General features: G+C 42.5%; 1 protein-coding gene across 1 annotated transcript in view; it reads right to left on the bottom strand.

Moving 5' to 3' along the window:
• Positions 1-15,337, bottom strand: part of cacng2a (calcium channel, voltage-dependent, gamma subunit 2a) — a gene marked incomplete at both ends in the record, with an annotated part of 70,767 nt that extends 55,430 nt beyond the window's left edge. The window contains one exon of the mRNA XM_084146210.1: positions 15,112-15,337. Within this exon, the coding sequence (XP_084002336.1) occupies positions 15,112-15,337 (226 nt within the window). The remainder of the gene's footprint in view (positions 1-15,111) is intronic.
• Between the last annotated feature and the right edge of the window lie 349 nt (positions 15,338-15,686).

Raw genomic sequence — 15,686 nt, 5'->3', positions numbered from 1 at the left:
AGATGTAACATTGCACAACTAAAGCATTGTTCACACTGCAGGCATTAATGCTCAAATCATTTTTGTTTTTTAAATCCATTTTGGAATACTGACTGTCCAAACAGCAAGTTATAAGTGACCAAATTCGATTTGTGTGTGTTCAGACAGCAGTCATTTGCTGACATGGCTACGCTCATTGTCATCTCTGTTTGTTACACACAGCTTATCTTCTAAACACAGAGGGCAAACAGCACTAGCACCAACGTTGACCAAAATCATACAGACATAAGGAAATGATGCTAGCAAAAGGCTAGCGCTAGCAGTGTCGGGTTAGCATTAGCATTAGAGCAGAAACGTAGTCTAGTGATTGTCAGCCTTTAGCCCGGGGGGCAATGGTAAGGCTGTGTGTGATCTCTACTTAATTTACTTGATTAATCATTTTAATTAGGCCTCTGGGTAACACTTCCTGTGTGTGAAAACCCTCCACATAGTATAAGCACATTGAATCATAATAATAATAAGCTATAGGGAATTGTTTTAAGAAGGTCATACCAAGGATAATTTAGCTATTTGATTTTAAGACCCCTTGAAGTATAAACAAATATACAGCTCTGGAAAAAATTAAGAGACCACTGCAAATTGTTCTTAAATCAGCATCTCTACATGTATGACAGCCATTCCATTCCAGTGTCTGTTGAATTCCAACACAGGCACACCTCATTCTACTGAATTAGGTACTGATTAGGTGATCACCTGAACCAAATCTTATTTAACGAGGAAAAGTATAAAAACCACTGCTGTGGTCATCACTATCCTCTTGCAATAGGACCAGCTGGATGGCAAAAACAGTGCTAATAGTACCTCAAAAGTAATATTAATAAAAAAATAACTATTGACCATGCCAAAAGAGTTGAAAAGGAGAGTTTTGAGTGAGGAAAAGAAGGGTTCAATTCTGGCTTTACTGGCAGAGGGATACAGTGAGCGTCAGGTTGCTTCCATCCTTAAAATTTCAAAGACGGCGATTCATAAGAACAAGGTCAAGCAGCAGACATTGGGGACAACAAAGCTACAGACCGGCAGAGGGCGAAAACGACTCTCTACTGACCGGGATGACCGCCAACTCATTCGAATGTCACTCAACAACCATAGGATGACATCAAGTGACGTACAAAAAGAATGGCAAACGGCAGCTGGGGTGAAGTGCACGGCGAGGATGGTTCGAAACAGGCTCCTAGGGGCAGGGCCGAAGTCGTGCAAAGCTAGAAAAAAGCCCTTCATCAATGAGAAGCAAAGAAAAGCCAGGCTGAGGTTTGCAAAAGACCATAAGGATTAGACCGTAGAGGACTGGAGTAAGGTCATCTTCTCTGATGAGTCCAATTTTCAGCTTTGCCCAACACCTGGTCGTCTAATGGTTAGACGGAGACCTGGAGAGGCCTACAAGCCATAGTGTCTCGCACCCACTGTGAAATTTGGTGGAGGATCGGTGATGATCTGTGGGTGCTTCAACAAGGCTGGAATCGGGCAGATTTGTCTTTGTGAAGGACGCATGAATCAAGCCACATACAAGGTTGTCCTGGAAGAAAACTTGCTTCCTTTTGCTCTGACATTGTTCCCCAACTCTGAGGATTGGTTTTTCCAGCAGGACAATGCGCCATGCCACACAGCCAGGTCATTCAAGGTGTGGATGGAGGACCACCAGATCAAGACCCTGTCATGGCCAGCCCAATCTCCAGACCTGAACCCCATTGAAAACTTCTGGAATGTGATCAAGAGGAAGATGGATGGTCACAAGCCATCAAACAAAGCCGAGCTGCTTGAATTTTTGAGCCAGGAGTGGCATAAAGTCACCCAACATCAATGTGAAAGACTGGTGGAGAGCATGCCAAGACGCATGAAAGCTGTGATTGAAAATCAGGGTTGTTCCACCAAATATTGATTTCTGAACTTATTTTCTTTGCATTATTCGAGGTCTGACAACACTGCATCTTTTTTGTTATTTTGACCAGTTGTCATTTTCTGCAAATAAATGCTCTAAATGACAATATTTTTATTTGGAATTTGGGAGAAATGTTGTCAGTAGTTTATAGAATAAAACAAAAATGTTAATTTCACCCAAACACAAACCTATAAATAGTAAAACCAGAGAAACGTATATATTTTGGCAGTGGTCTCTTAATGTTTTCCAGAGTTGTATATATGAAAAATTATTTGATGAACATTTTAATTTGCCCTTACTGCTATTATCCCAAACAAACGCATTGAATAACAGATTCACTACATGGAACAAATGATAGTCCCCCAAAAAAATCTAAATGAAGTTTGTTCTGAAGTGTCTGTCCTATATCTGAGAGATATAAGAAAGATCATGAACATTTACATTTTTTATTTTAAACAGTCTCTATATACAGTATACTGTTCTTCCATTACTTTTTTCAACTGATACTGGGTGACCTTCAGATGAGTGTTGTGAGGCCTGTGGGCGTCCTAGATTAAATCAACCAACATGTACGTGTTCGTGAGAGTCTCACCTTTCTACTGTAGACACACATGACAACGGCTAACTTGGTTACAGGGTTGCCATAGGATGTCACTCCTACACAGATACAGTGAGCCAGTGAGCTATCCAGTCAGTTGTGTGAGTGATACACACAGTAGACATTGTCAGTAGCAGACACTGAGGCCGCCAGTAATACAGTGTTGTGTTCTGACCCTTTGTCTGCCAGCTGCCGCGGAGCTCTCCAGCAAGTTTTGCTGCTGCTGCTGATTTTAAGCATATGTTTTCTTTTCAGTCGCCTCCATCTCCTCTAACTGAAGCTAATTGTAGAGATTTTTTTCCTATTGATAATGTCAAATTAACAGCCACACAGAAATACTCATGTGAAGGTGAAATTACAGAGGAGGAACTTCTGGATGCAATTAAAGACTTTAAGTCCGGGAAAACTCCAGGGTTGGATGGCATACCAATCGAGGTATACCAAACCTTTTTTGAAATACTAAGAGGACCGTTATTAGCATGTTTTAACCACTCCTATGTAAATGGTAGATTATCTGACACTCAAGAAGAAGGTCTGATCTCATTATTACTGAAACAGGATACAAGTGGAAAATATAAAGATCCAGTCCATTTACAAAATTGGAGGCCCCTTACACTTCAGTGTTGTGATGCAAAAATCCTAGCAAAATGTATAGCGCATAGAATTAAAAAGGTATTGTCGGATATTATTCATTCTAATCAGACAGGTTTTTTACATGGAAGATACATTGGAGACAATATAAGGCAAGTATTGGAAACAATAGAACACTATGGAAAATATGGGAAACCAGGCCTGCTATTCATAGCAGACTTCGAAAAGGCATTTGATAAAGTTCGACTGGAATTCATATATAAATGCCTGGAGCATTTCAATTTTGGAGAATCTCTTATAAAATGGGTCAAAATCATGTATAGTAACCCTAGGTGTAAAATAGTAAATAATGGCTATTTCTCAGAAAGTTTCAAACTGTCAAGAGGAGTGAAACAAGGTTGTCCACTATCGGCATATCTATTTATTGTGGCCATCGAGATGTTAGCTATTAAAATCAGATCCAATAATAATATCAGAGGATTAGAAATACAGGGCTTAAAAACAAAGGTGTCATTGTACGCAGATGATTCATGTTTTCTTTTAGATCCACAACTAGAATCCCTCCACAGCCTCATAGAGGATCTAGATACATTTTCTAACCTCTCTGGATTAAAACCAAATTATGACAAATGTACTATATTACGTATTGGATCACTAAAAAATACAATTTTTACATTACCATGTAGTTTACCAATAAAATGGTCTGATGGTGATGTGGATATACTCGGAATACATATCCCAAAGGAAATAAATGATCTCACTTCAATAAATTTTAATAGAAAGTTAGCAAAAATTGATAAGATCTTACTACCATGGAAAGGAAAATACCTGTCAATTTGTGGAAAAATCACCCTGATTAACTCTTTAGTATTATCCCAGTTTACCTATTTGCTTATGGTCTTGCCTACGCCTAGCAAACAGTTTTTTAAATTATATGACAAAAAAATATTCAATTTTATTTGGAACGGCAAGCCAGACAAAATTAAAAGAGCATATTTATATAATGAATATGAATTCGGAGGACAGAAATTATTAAATATTAAAGCATTAGACCTATCACTAAAATCTTCAGTCATCCAAAAGTTATACTTAAATCCGAACTGGTTCTCAAGCAAATTAGTAAGATTGTCTCACCCACTGTTCAAGAAAGGCGTTTTTCCCTTTATTCAGATTACAACCTCTCACTTTCAGTTATTTGAAAAGGAAATAATCTCCCAAATGTCACTATTTCTAAAACAAGCCATAGAAAGTTGGTTACAATTTCAATTTAATCCTCCAGAAACGACAGAACAAATAATGCAACAAATATTGTGGTTAAATTCAAATATACTAATTGACAAAAAACCTATATTTATTGACAGAATGTTTAAAAAAGGTATAATCTTCGTAAATGATATCATCGGTAGGACTGGTGGAGTTATGTCGCACATGCAGCTAATAAAAACATATGGAAATGTCTGCTCTACCCAAAATTACAACCAAATAATTGCAGCCATACCGCAAAAGTGGAAGAGGAAAGTTGAAGGGGGAGAAAGTAAGGAACTTGTCTGTCGGCCTTGCATTAAAGAACATAATTGGTTAAGGAAAACTGTGATAAATAAAAAAGTATATCAGTTTCACTTAAGGACCAAAGGATTGACAGCAGTCCCATATAGATTGCAAAATAGTTGGGAAGAGATCTTTGACGTACCGATCCCATGGCATAGTGTTTATGAACTGACACGCAAAACGACACCGGATTCAAAAATTAGAATCTTTCAATTTAAATTATTATATAAAATTCTTGCTACCAATAGAATGTTATTTATATGGGGGATACAATCTTCCCAGCTCTGCAGATTTTGCTGTGAAGAGATAGAATCATTAGATCATTTGTTTTGGTTCTGTCCATTTGTAGCTTGTTTTTGGACACAGGTCCAGGAATGGCTAAAGGATTGCAATATTTACCTGGAACTAACCTTGCAGGTAGCATTACTGGGTGATCTGAAAAGTCATAGTCAATCAATCAATAATATAATAATACTTTTAGCAAAAATGTTTATTTTTAATTCACAATCTGTAGAAGCAATGAGAATAGAAAGGTTCAGAACTTTTGTAAAACATCACAGTATGGTTGAAATATATATGGCAAATAGAAATCCTATATGGATGGTGTTAAGAGATAGATGGGAGGTATTGAATAGAGTTGAAGGATGGGACTAATAACAAATAACAACAAATAATAACAAAGATAGCTAATAATGTAAGCATACTGTGTCCATAATAAGTATATAGGTTGTATGTTGGGAGCTTTTGGGAAGGAGCACAGTTAGAAAGATATGGCATTTAGAGGCAAACCGGATGGACATCATGAAGATGATCGGAGAGGTTGAGAGTAGAAGAAGTTCAGGAGAAAAAAAATAAATAGATGTGTATATGTATATGTATATATATATGTATATATATATATATATATATATATGTATGTGTGTGTGTATGTGTATGTATGTATGTATATATATATATATATATAGATATAGAATTATTGTAAAATTAACTCTGTCCATAAGGTGTAGATAGTGAGTATGGACCGGAAGTAGAGGCCTGGGCGTTGTTGTTCACTAATTTACTCCAAGTAGGGAAAGGATGGTGGGGTTGAAAAGTAATAAAGGGGAATATATATATATAAAAAATAAAAAAAAATATGGGGGATTGGAAGTGATGCAGACAATTACATTGATAGAAGATACAATCTATCTGCAATATTAAGCTGATCCTTCCCCCCGGAAAAAAAAATAAATAATAAAAAAAAAAAAAAAATAAATAAATAAATAAATAAAAATTTTGCTGCTGTCTTCACAAAGCCATGCTCCTTATAGCCCATCATCGCAACTTACCTTCATTTTGATACAATATGTTCCTTTTTGACTTGTGCAACCCCATGTGACAAGCAGGTCTGGGGTATGGTGGTTACAGCACCATTAGGCTGGTTCAAGTACAAACTTCTGTATTTCTCCCTCTTTGTATGCATGTGTGTTTCAGGTATGTGTGTCAGTAAGAGTGTGGTGCACACTTGCTGTGATAGTGAGGAATCCTTCTTACCCTGGTTGTGAATATGTGTGTGTATGTGTGTTATGGCACAGGAGCAGTCCATGTGCACGATGTTGTGATCATGAGAGACTCCCTGTCCTGGAAAGCGATCTGAGAGAGCAAAGCAAAGCCACGCTGCTCCCCATAAAAAATCTATACTGTTCCTTACTGCACTCAGAGACACACAGACAATGAGCAAACACACACACACACACACACACACACACACACACACACACAAACACAAACACACAAAGGAGTGGGTCAGAAGGGGTCAAATGTGATGGGCTGGACAGGAAGTGTTGCATCATCTTCCTCTGTGACTTAGCAGGGTCTTATCCCCAGCTACATCAATATGTCGCAATGATAACAGTAGCACCTTCATTTTGACAAACTCCCTGATTCGACCTGATCTGGAGATTACTGTAGCATTGTCTTTTTATCTTCAGGAAAATCAGATGCGTCGTCAGCATTTTGGCAAAGGCTGTGGCTAAGCTTCAGAGTCAGGGCGCATACATTATCCCTCCATAGACATGAATAATCGAGTGTCAGCGCTACCTGGACACCAGGTTTACATCATTTCCTGTAGGGAACATATTACATCATCAGCCTTCAGATTAACCGCCCGACTCACTCCATCACTGCTAAAGCTATAATTCACAGGTAAGATAAAAGGTGTGACAGATTCATTCTGAAATAACATTGAGTGTAACTTACACAAGGTTTGTGTAGGTTAAAATGGGATGGCTTTAATAATGTTTTTCTGTTTAAAAATAAATACATATTTGCATTGCATAATTATAAATAGGCCTTTTTTTCAACCAATAATCAAATGTTCAGCAATCTCCCTTTGACCTTGTCAACACCATTACTCCCATTCAAGTCAGCCCGGTGACATCAGCACCTTCCATTTTTTTTCTTAGCTTGGAGCAGTTTCTGATGCTCTCATTTGATAGATAGAGTCTCATTACAAGTGTTTGTTTTCCCAACAGCACCATTTGCTGTGACAGTAAAAACTCACTCTGGAGTGCAGTAAACAGGACCATCTGAGCAGCCCCACACGCACGCGCTCGAGTACACACACACACACACACACACACACACACACACACACAGTGGGCAGTCCCATCTTTGGAGACTGACACACAGTCAGAGCACAGGCCATACAAACATGGCCACCGACATCCCTAAAAGGAGGTAAGGCACAGAAGACATTCAGTCAGTGTGCTGTGAGAAAGATTTCCATTTGCCTTTGCAACCTCAAATTGTACTTGTCAATAACGTTGTAAAAATGTGACATTACTCTCTCTGACCCGGGTCGATTGACAATGGTAAAAGAAACGAGGGGCACAGGTGAGTACAACAAAATCATTACTCTGTCTGCCCTGCAGTCAGGACTCAACTCTTTAGCTGTGCAGAAATCCAATACCCTCAAAACTCTGCACAGCTCATATTACAACTCTGTCTAACTCCATTGTATTGTTATACGTAAAACACATTGATTGCAGACTATATGAAACTGGAGTTACACTATCTACAGTAGATATACCTAAATATCCTGAAAGTGCACTTCACACACATTGCCCACTTATCCCCTTTGCCATCTAACAGTATATCATCACTACATCCTCCCTTGATGTGCCCGTTTATATTGCATGTCTCTAACGTCTCCGCTGCCCTCTGCCCTATATCTCATCCTGGTCCATCTGCCACAGTTCCCTCTGGAGCTGCTGTTAGCCCCCTTCTCTGTCCTCCACCATGCCCTGGTCTATGCCTGCATGGCCACCCCTGTCCCTGCCACTCTCCTCCTTGCCCAGGTCAAAGTAGCTCTGGCTCTGCCTTGGCCTGGGCTCACTCCCTCAGACTCCTGGACCAGGCAGGGAGTGGAGCTGTCAGCACCTTTCCCACTAGGTGCTAAGAGGGCTCTACAGAGGTGGGAACATCTCAGTCCCCTCTCCCCAGCAACACTGAGAGCCTGCTGGGCTAGGGCTGGAGTCGTAACCCCGTGAAGGACCGGGGCCTTGGTCCTACTGGATCCAGGTGCAGGTGCAGGCTCACCTCACACCCCATGCAGTATGGCAGGGGGTTGGGGAGCAGACAGATTCTACCCACTCCCCACCCCCACTCTCCGGGATGATGCAGTGTGTTTGGGCTCCGCGCTGACACGAAGCAAATACGGTGTAATAGATGGCAAATGAACTGCACTGTGGACACAACCAATTAATCAAAAGGCAGATTGCTGTAGTTTCTCCTCACTATCGCAGGAAAAAGGAGTGGATCTCACCTCCTTAAAATGAATGGATTGTATCTGAGGTTAATTATTATTTACTATGGGGTCTCTTTGGGAGATTTCCACTGCTTAAGAAAATGGCTGCCGATGTGGAACCAAGGTAAGAGACTACTGTGTTGTTAGGACCAGTGAACAGCCTAATGTTTACACTTCCATTGAAATTACACTATTTATTTGTGCCTGTGACCATACAATATCCTGCCAGGATACATTCATTTATTTCAGTCTCATCTCACTGTCTCTGGTGTCAGTGCATCACATGTATTTTCATCCAGTTTGTGTAATGTAACAGTCAGCTGTAATCGGTACAATAACTTCTGTTGGCAGCCAGAGTCCAGTGACCCCTGTCCATTCAGTAGTGTTACATAAACCAGGGTATGACTGGCCCAGAGTATGACTGGCCCAGGGTATGACTGGCCCAGGGTATGATGACTGGCCCAGGGTATGACTGGCCCAGAGTATGACTGGCCCAGGGTATGATGACTGGCCCAGGGTATGATGACTGGCCCAGGGTATGACTGGCCCAGCTGCCCAGCCCATGTGCACTATTGATTTGTTCCCTGGCCATGTAGGATAAAGATAGACTCCCCCTCAACACAACTGACTGCAGCTAAAAATAACATGTGTAAATCAAGGCTAGAGCCACACACACACACAAACACACACACACACACACAAACACACACACACACACACGAGTTTCAGGGACTGGAGGGGACTGGTGTAATTATCATGTGGTGACCCGGACGCCGTCCCCTCTTTGACACGTGTCCTTTTTTCTAATTTACGACCGGCCCTCTCGTTCAGTGGAGCAGGGGGACTCTTACACGCTGAGCGGGCAGGCGGGCGTGCAGGCGGGCGGCTTTTATGGGACAGGGCCACCAAAGTTTACAGCATGTCTCCCATCGATCAAAGCCATCAGTGCCATTAATCATACCCTAAACCAATTACTATGGCATCTCCCCCTCCATAGCCCATCACACAACACAGGCACATGGAGGAGATGGAGATGAGGAATATGCTGCTTCACATCGCTGCCAAGCCAGGAGAGGCCTTCTCTGACAGGTACAGTAAGCTAAGTGTGGGGGAGGGGAGATTCAGAATAGCACAGAGACTCCTACATACTACACACCTCCACTATACTGTAGCATAGAATGAGAATGAGGAAACCAGATAGGAAACTGATATAACCTTCGCTGTACTAAAGCATGTTATAACGCCAGAAAGGATGGGCTTAGTGATTGACCTCCAGATGACCAGAACACTGCAACAGCATATCAGACTGTACTGAACCATAATCACTCCCACTATTCACTCTCTCTCCAATAAGAGGAAACCCCAAGGCAATGTACAGTACATTTGGAGGAGTAGAATTACAGTACATGGCCATCTCCACAGTGGGACAATGACAGACAGACTGACAACACAGACACTGTACTTCTGTAATGAAGGTGATTGAGTCTCACACAGCCCCATCCAGTAATGACTGTACTGTAATAATCAGGCCTTAGTGGGCAATAGAGTGGGCCAGCGTACAGACCAATAAAACAGTCCAGACCAGTAGTGTCTGTCTGCAGTCCCAGCAGAGCAGAGCAGAGCTACTGTAGCCACAGTGGCAGACAGGTCAGAGCTAAATGAATCCCATCTATCTCTGGACTCTGGGAGAGGTGACAGTGCAATAGAGCCCAGTCACTTTACTCAGCTGAGATAGCAGCTGAGTGGAGGGATGTGACTGGGGCAGATGTCATTCCACAACCCTCCGAGTGTGGATAGCCAGTCCACTGAAACACTAAGGGAGGGATTGTCCATGAACCACTATTGCCCCTACCTCAACAAGTGGTTGAAGACCAGACCACTCTGAATTGCCACGGATGTAGTACTCTGTATTCAACTTGATACAGCCATCCAGTACTCTGGTGTGTGTGGCTGCGCTTGGATTCCTTGATGGAGATAATGCGGGCATGTAATCCTGCCCATGCAGCTGGTGTACAGTGGAGCTGTGTCATAATACAGCCTAATGCCACTTTAGGGTCGGGTCATTAGCCTGTGTGGGCATGTGCCAGCCGGAGTAATCCTTATCTGATTGGACTATGAGACTAATCCTGCTCTGGAGCACCGGCACTGCCCAGCCCAATGATCTCTGCACTATCTCTCATTCTCTGTCTCTCTCACACACACATACTGAATATATACACACGCATGTATGCACACACGCGTGTAAACATTCACACGCACACCCACACACACACAGACACACACAGACACACACACACACACACAAACGTGTGTACACACACACACACACACACACAAACAAGTGCTCAGGCTCAAACACACATACACCAACAAAAACATACGCATGGAGAAAACACTAGTAGATTACTCCCACATCTGTGTTAAAAAATGCATGAATGTCAATGCCACACCCACAAACTCATAAGATACAGTGCATGTACCATAAGATACAGTGCATGTACACACACACTGGTATATTCTCAAGATGATTGACAGGAAGGAACCGAGGGAGGCCACACGAACAAGTCCTGGAGTTTGGTCATTCATTTCCCCAACCATCCTACATACATTCTCTTCAGCACCAGTCCATTTCCAGAACTGAGAAACCAGGAAAGGATACCAAGTGGGTGAATTTCACGCTTTTTTTTTTCATGCAGAGTAAAGCTGGCCCCCATATATTCTCATTCATATGGCATCACAAAGCTTTGGACTACTCTTACAAACGGCATTGAGGTCGCAAACAAAGCACATGTATTCCATCTATTGTTGATAGTCCTTCATGGAAAACGGCTCTGCCAGTGAACCCAGAGGCAGGGGTGTGAATTATTGGTCTTGCTGAAGAACACAACTCATATAACAGGTGATAGGAAAAAAGGGGGGGAACACTGCCACCAAAGTGGCCCTCTTTTGTCAAAGCATTTTCTCCCATCCTCTTTTGCACCTCCTGCCTGCCCCCCCCCCCCCCCCCCCTCCCCCCTTCTCCCTTCCTCCGTTTCTCCTCCTATAGCCGAGGCAGAGGGGGGTGCTGTAATGAAGATGAATAGGGCAGATTAGCGTGGAGCGAGGTGTGGCGGTGTGCTATACCTGGCTGTGAGGAGAGGAGGCTGCGCCGACCAACGCGGATGCTCCGGTAGGCAGTCGCCCAGCCCAGACAGGATGGAGCAGTGTCCCCCCCTCCCTCTGGGGCCCAATCCATCAGCACCACGCATGTTTACCGTATGCTTAACACACACACACACACAGAACATAGCCCCAGATGAATCCCCCCACCTCTTCCCCTTTGTATGGCTCTGCCTCAGTATGGCAATAATACACAGACTAGTTTGCACAGTCTTCCAAAGCATAGGCCAGTCTTACTGCCAGTATAACTGCTAGTATAACTGGGTGCTAGTGTATTAGGGTGACTATGACAATAGAGGCTCCAAAGGATTTAATTCTGTGTTTAAAATGTAGTCTTGGATATTTATTTCTCACTATAGAAGAGGCATTTTGTATTTTATTGGGGTCCCCAATTACTCTTCCTGGGTTTCCAAACAGGAAACAAAACAACAAATAAAATACCTAAAATACATAATATAATATACATAATCCTCCTGTTGGTAGAGCATGGGTTGTGGGTTCGATTCCCTTGGGGACCAGTACAAAAAAGTATGAAAATGTATATACACTACTGTAAGTCACTCTGGATAAGAGTGTCTGCTAAATGACTAACATGTAAATGTGAATAATATACATAATATACATAACACTACATAATATTAAATAACCTCCTTCCTCTAACTCACGCTTCAGAAACAGGAGATGAATCCTGCCCTATAAGCCGTCCCGGCTCGCACAAGGCCACCCACCTACATAATACAATATACTGTATAATACAGCGCAAATTACAATACAAAATATATAAACATGGCTGCGTCTCATTTGATGTGAATGAGTGAAGCAAGCATAGAAATGTGGTGATGCTGAACTCTAATCTTTGACCTTCTTCGTGAGACTGTGTTACTCCTGTTAGAGGTTGTTTGCCCAAATAGTAGGCCAGGGGTACATAGTTGCCAAATCTTGTGGAGGGCTCTTTGCTGATAGCACACATCTTTTGGTTTCTCTGATATCAGGAAAATTGAATCAAACACTGTAACAGATCAAGGGACATTCATATGAACCAGCTCCAAGGGCAACTGTGAGATTTCACAAATGAATCCCATGCTTTGGCGATGGCATATGCTATTGCATTTTCAGTATGACTGATAGTACAGGCGACTAGTGAAAACAAGTGTAAATCTATATGAGCCATATTTTACGGAACCATCGAAGAGCTCCACTCTCATTCCAGTGCTGGAGACCGAAAAGGACCTGAATGTTCACAGGAGAGCGAGATCAGTGAGAAGTGCATCTACCTTTACACAAACACGCACACATGCATAAACACCCCCACACACGTACATACATGCACACACACACACACACACACAGCCTATACGGTTACTTTCTCATGGGTGAGGCTATGTATGGTATTACAGTGACTGGAGTGAGCAGTAGAGTGGTAGATGGGTGTGTGGGTATTCCCCTCTGTGATCAGGGGCTCTCCTCTCCAGGAGCTGATTAAACAAACACAACCCCTCGCCCACCTGGGCCCACAACATGAGCTGTATGAGTGGGCCAGAGCTGGGCTACAGCAAATCACTGTCTGCATTGTCAGTTGTGATACAGACAGGATGCATCATCATCCATCGCAACAAGGTAGCTACCAATATATGAGACATAAGGTGTGGGATGATGATGTTCCACTTGATTTCAGCATTGGCATGAACCTCTACATGCTGTAGTTACAGTATCCACCTGAGATGGCAGACAGAGCAGCACCACACCTGGTCTGCAGCAGGAGCTTCTTGTGGCTGAGCTGCTGCTTATACTCCACTGCAGCTGCACCCGGCTCTGTAGTTTACTTCCTATTTTTCAATATCCCAGATTTCGGAATAAATTGTGCTAATTACCCATGAATAAATTTACCCGATTGCGGTTTTTTAAAGCCCAATTTCCACAGCAGGAAGTCGTTTGAATTGGTATTCAAATGAATCTGACCTCGATGTGTAAATGCGATGGTGCCGTTCTCCGCTTCCTCCCCTCATCAAGGCCTGAGACCATTCATGAATCGCAAATTACAAATCAGTGTTTATTTCCTGCCATTTTGATCACTGATTCAAAGGATTGCGGCTGTTATCTTGCCACAAAAGAGAAGCTGCGGCATATGGGCTTTGTAATTGTAATTTACCTTGTGCCAAGGATAGGAGATTTTGGTCAGGTCTGGACTATGTACAATTGTCTGTTAATTAGATAACGGCCTGACTAAGGCAAAGGCCAGTCACATCACACCACTGATTTTCTCCACCTTCACAGAAAAGTGTGAATTTTCAACAGAGGTTAAAAATCGAAGACTTTGAAAACCTCTCCACATCTGTAGTTAACCTAATGCCCCTCCCACTGTATATCCTGGCTAGCACAGGAGAACAGATGCAGAGAGCCGCCCTGACAGATGTGGCCAACGTCAGCCATCCTACCTTGGTCAAAATCACCCAGTGATGTCGATGAAGAAATTAACATACAACAGTACTTTCATTGTCCAGGAAACTCTCAAAATAAAAATATGTCTTTGTAATTTCCAATTTTGTAATACATTTTTGCCATTGTGAATTTAACATGCCAAAAAACACATAACTTTATTCTGTGCAAACATTCACATTTTTAAGAGTTCAAATCATCAGATCTTTACAGTTGAGTGGCACTGACATTATTTTCATAAACCACTTCCTGGGGCTGACTTCACCTCAGGCTGTTAGAGCAGAGATCTGACCTGAGACTGACTGCTTACTGCTTGTCACATGACAGAGGAGTGTGCAGAAAGACAGGAGGCCTGTGCGAATCTCTCTGCTAAGAAGATGAGCAGATGTGTAACGCTGCGTGACCTCACAAGGTTACACTGCCACGCTCAAAGTCAGCATCCGACGCCTCCGCCGGTGCATGACAGGAAACAAGACGCCGGTGTGTGTCAAGTCAAGACGTGGGAGGTGGTCTTGAACCTGCGCTTGAGAGGTGACTGCGTTTGACACCTCGGAAAATACTAAGCACAGCCAGTTCAAAGGGTAAATGACAAGCACTGTTATGGCACCCCATCATCCCGGGGTCAAATGTGGGGTCAGGATGGAAATAGACCTTTGACAGGAATGGCTGACTCTCTGTTGCTGTTGTGCATTAGTCATTTTCATATGTTATCACAATTAGAAATTTTTGAAAAATGGTGCTGTTTTGAACAATTGAATCGACTGGTGGCAAAGAACGTAGAAAGTCATGTTTTGAAGGTGTCACTTGGGGATTGTGTATAGGCCTAAGAGGTGTGAAATGGAGGGTTCTTACAGTAGTTTATTGGCCCAATTCTGTGTCTGATACACTGTATGGGGCTTAAGCTAAACCTGATCCACATGGCATATGTCAGTAGAAAAGCAAAGGAAGGGATAAAAGTTATAACGTCAACGAGTGGGATAGGTCTTGCTACATGTAGCTACAGGTTAAAATGTAATCACTATGGTATACTGACATGGAGGAAATAAAGTGACTGCAAAACGCATGTGGCTCACTTACCTTCTAAGCAACACGTCCTCCACAATCCCGAATGGGTCATCACCTCTTCGTTCTTCTTGCTGGTCTCGTTATCGCTGACCGACTTTGACTTGCACGTGCCGCGCGAGTACAGCCAGTAGTCCGTGCCTACCGCGATGGTCATGAGACTGAAGGCGGCAAATGCGCCCACAGTGGTCAATAGCATCTGAACTCCGCGGTCAAACAGACCCATATTTCCGCATTCCATGAAAGGGGGACCCCCTTTCCTCTTTATATATAGGAAATAAATATTTGAAAATTTACGGGACCAAACCAAACTAAAAAAATGGGATATATTTGAGCGAAAGGAGGGGGAAGGAGGTGGATGCGGTAGGAACTTTATGGTTGCGTTTGGGTGAGGACTGACTAAGAGAAATTGGGTTTCCTTTTAGGGTAGTTTGGGGAGGAGGACGCAGTGTCTCTCTCCCCAGATGTGTTCTTACTAAATGTTACCCCAAAATATAAGAATTATGGACAAGGTAATGGCCTCTAAAATGGACTATACCGTCAACTGTTATCCCTATAACTACAACTAGCCTACACTTGCAGTTGTAGCA

The sequence above is a fragment of the Coregonus lavaretus genome (assembly GCF_964263955.1).
Source record: "Coregonus lavaretus genome assembly, chromosome: 28".
Lineage (NCBI taxonomy): Eukaryota > Metazoa > Chordata > Actinopteri > Salmoniformes > Salmonidae > Coregonus > Coregonus lavaretus.
The sequence above is the reverse complement of the archived record's forward strand: the minus strand, read 5'-3'. Positions and strand labels throughout refer to the sequence as shown.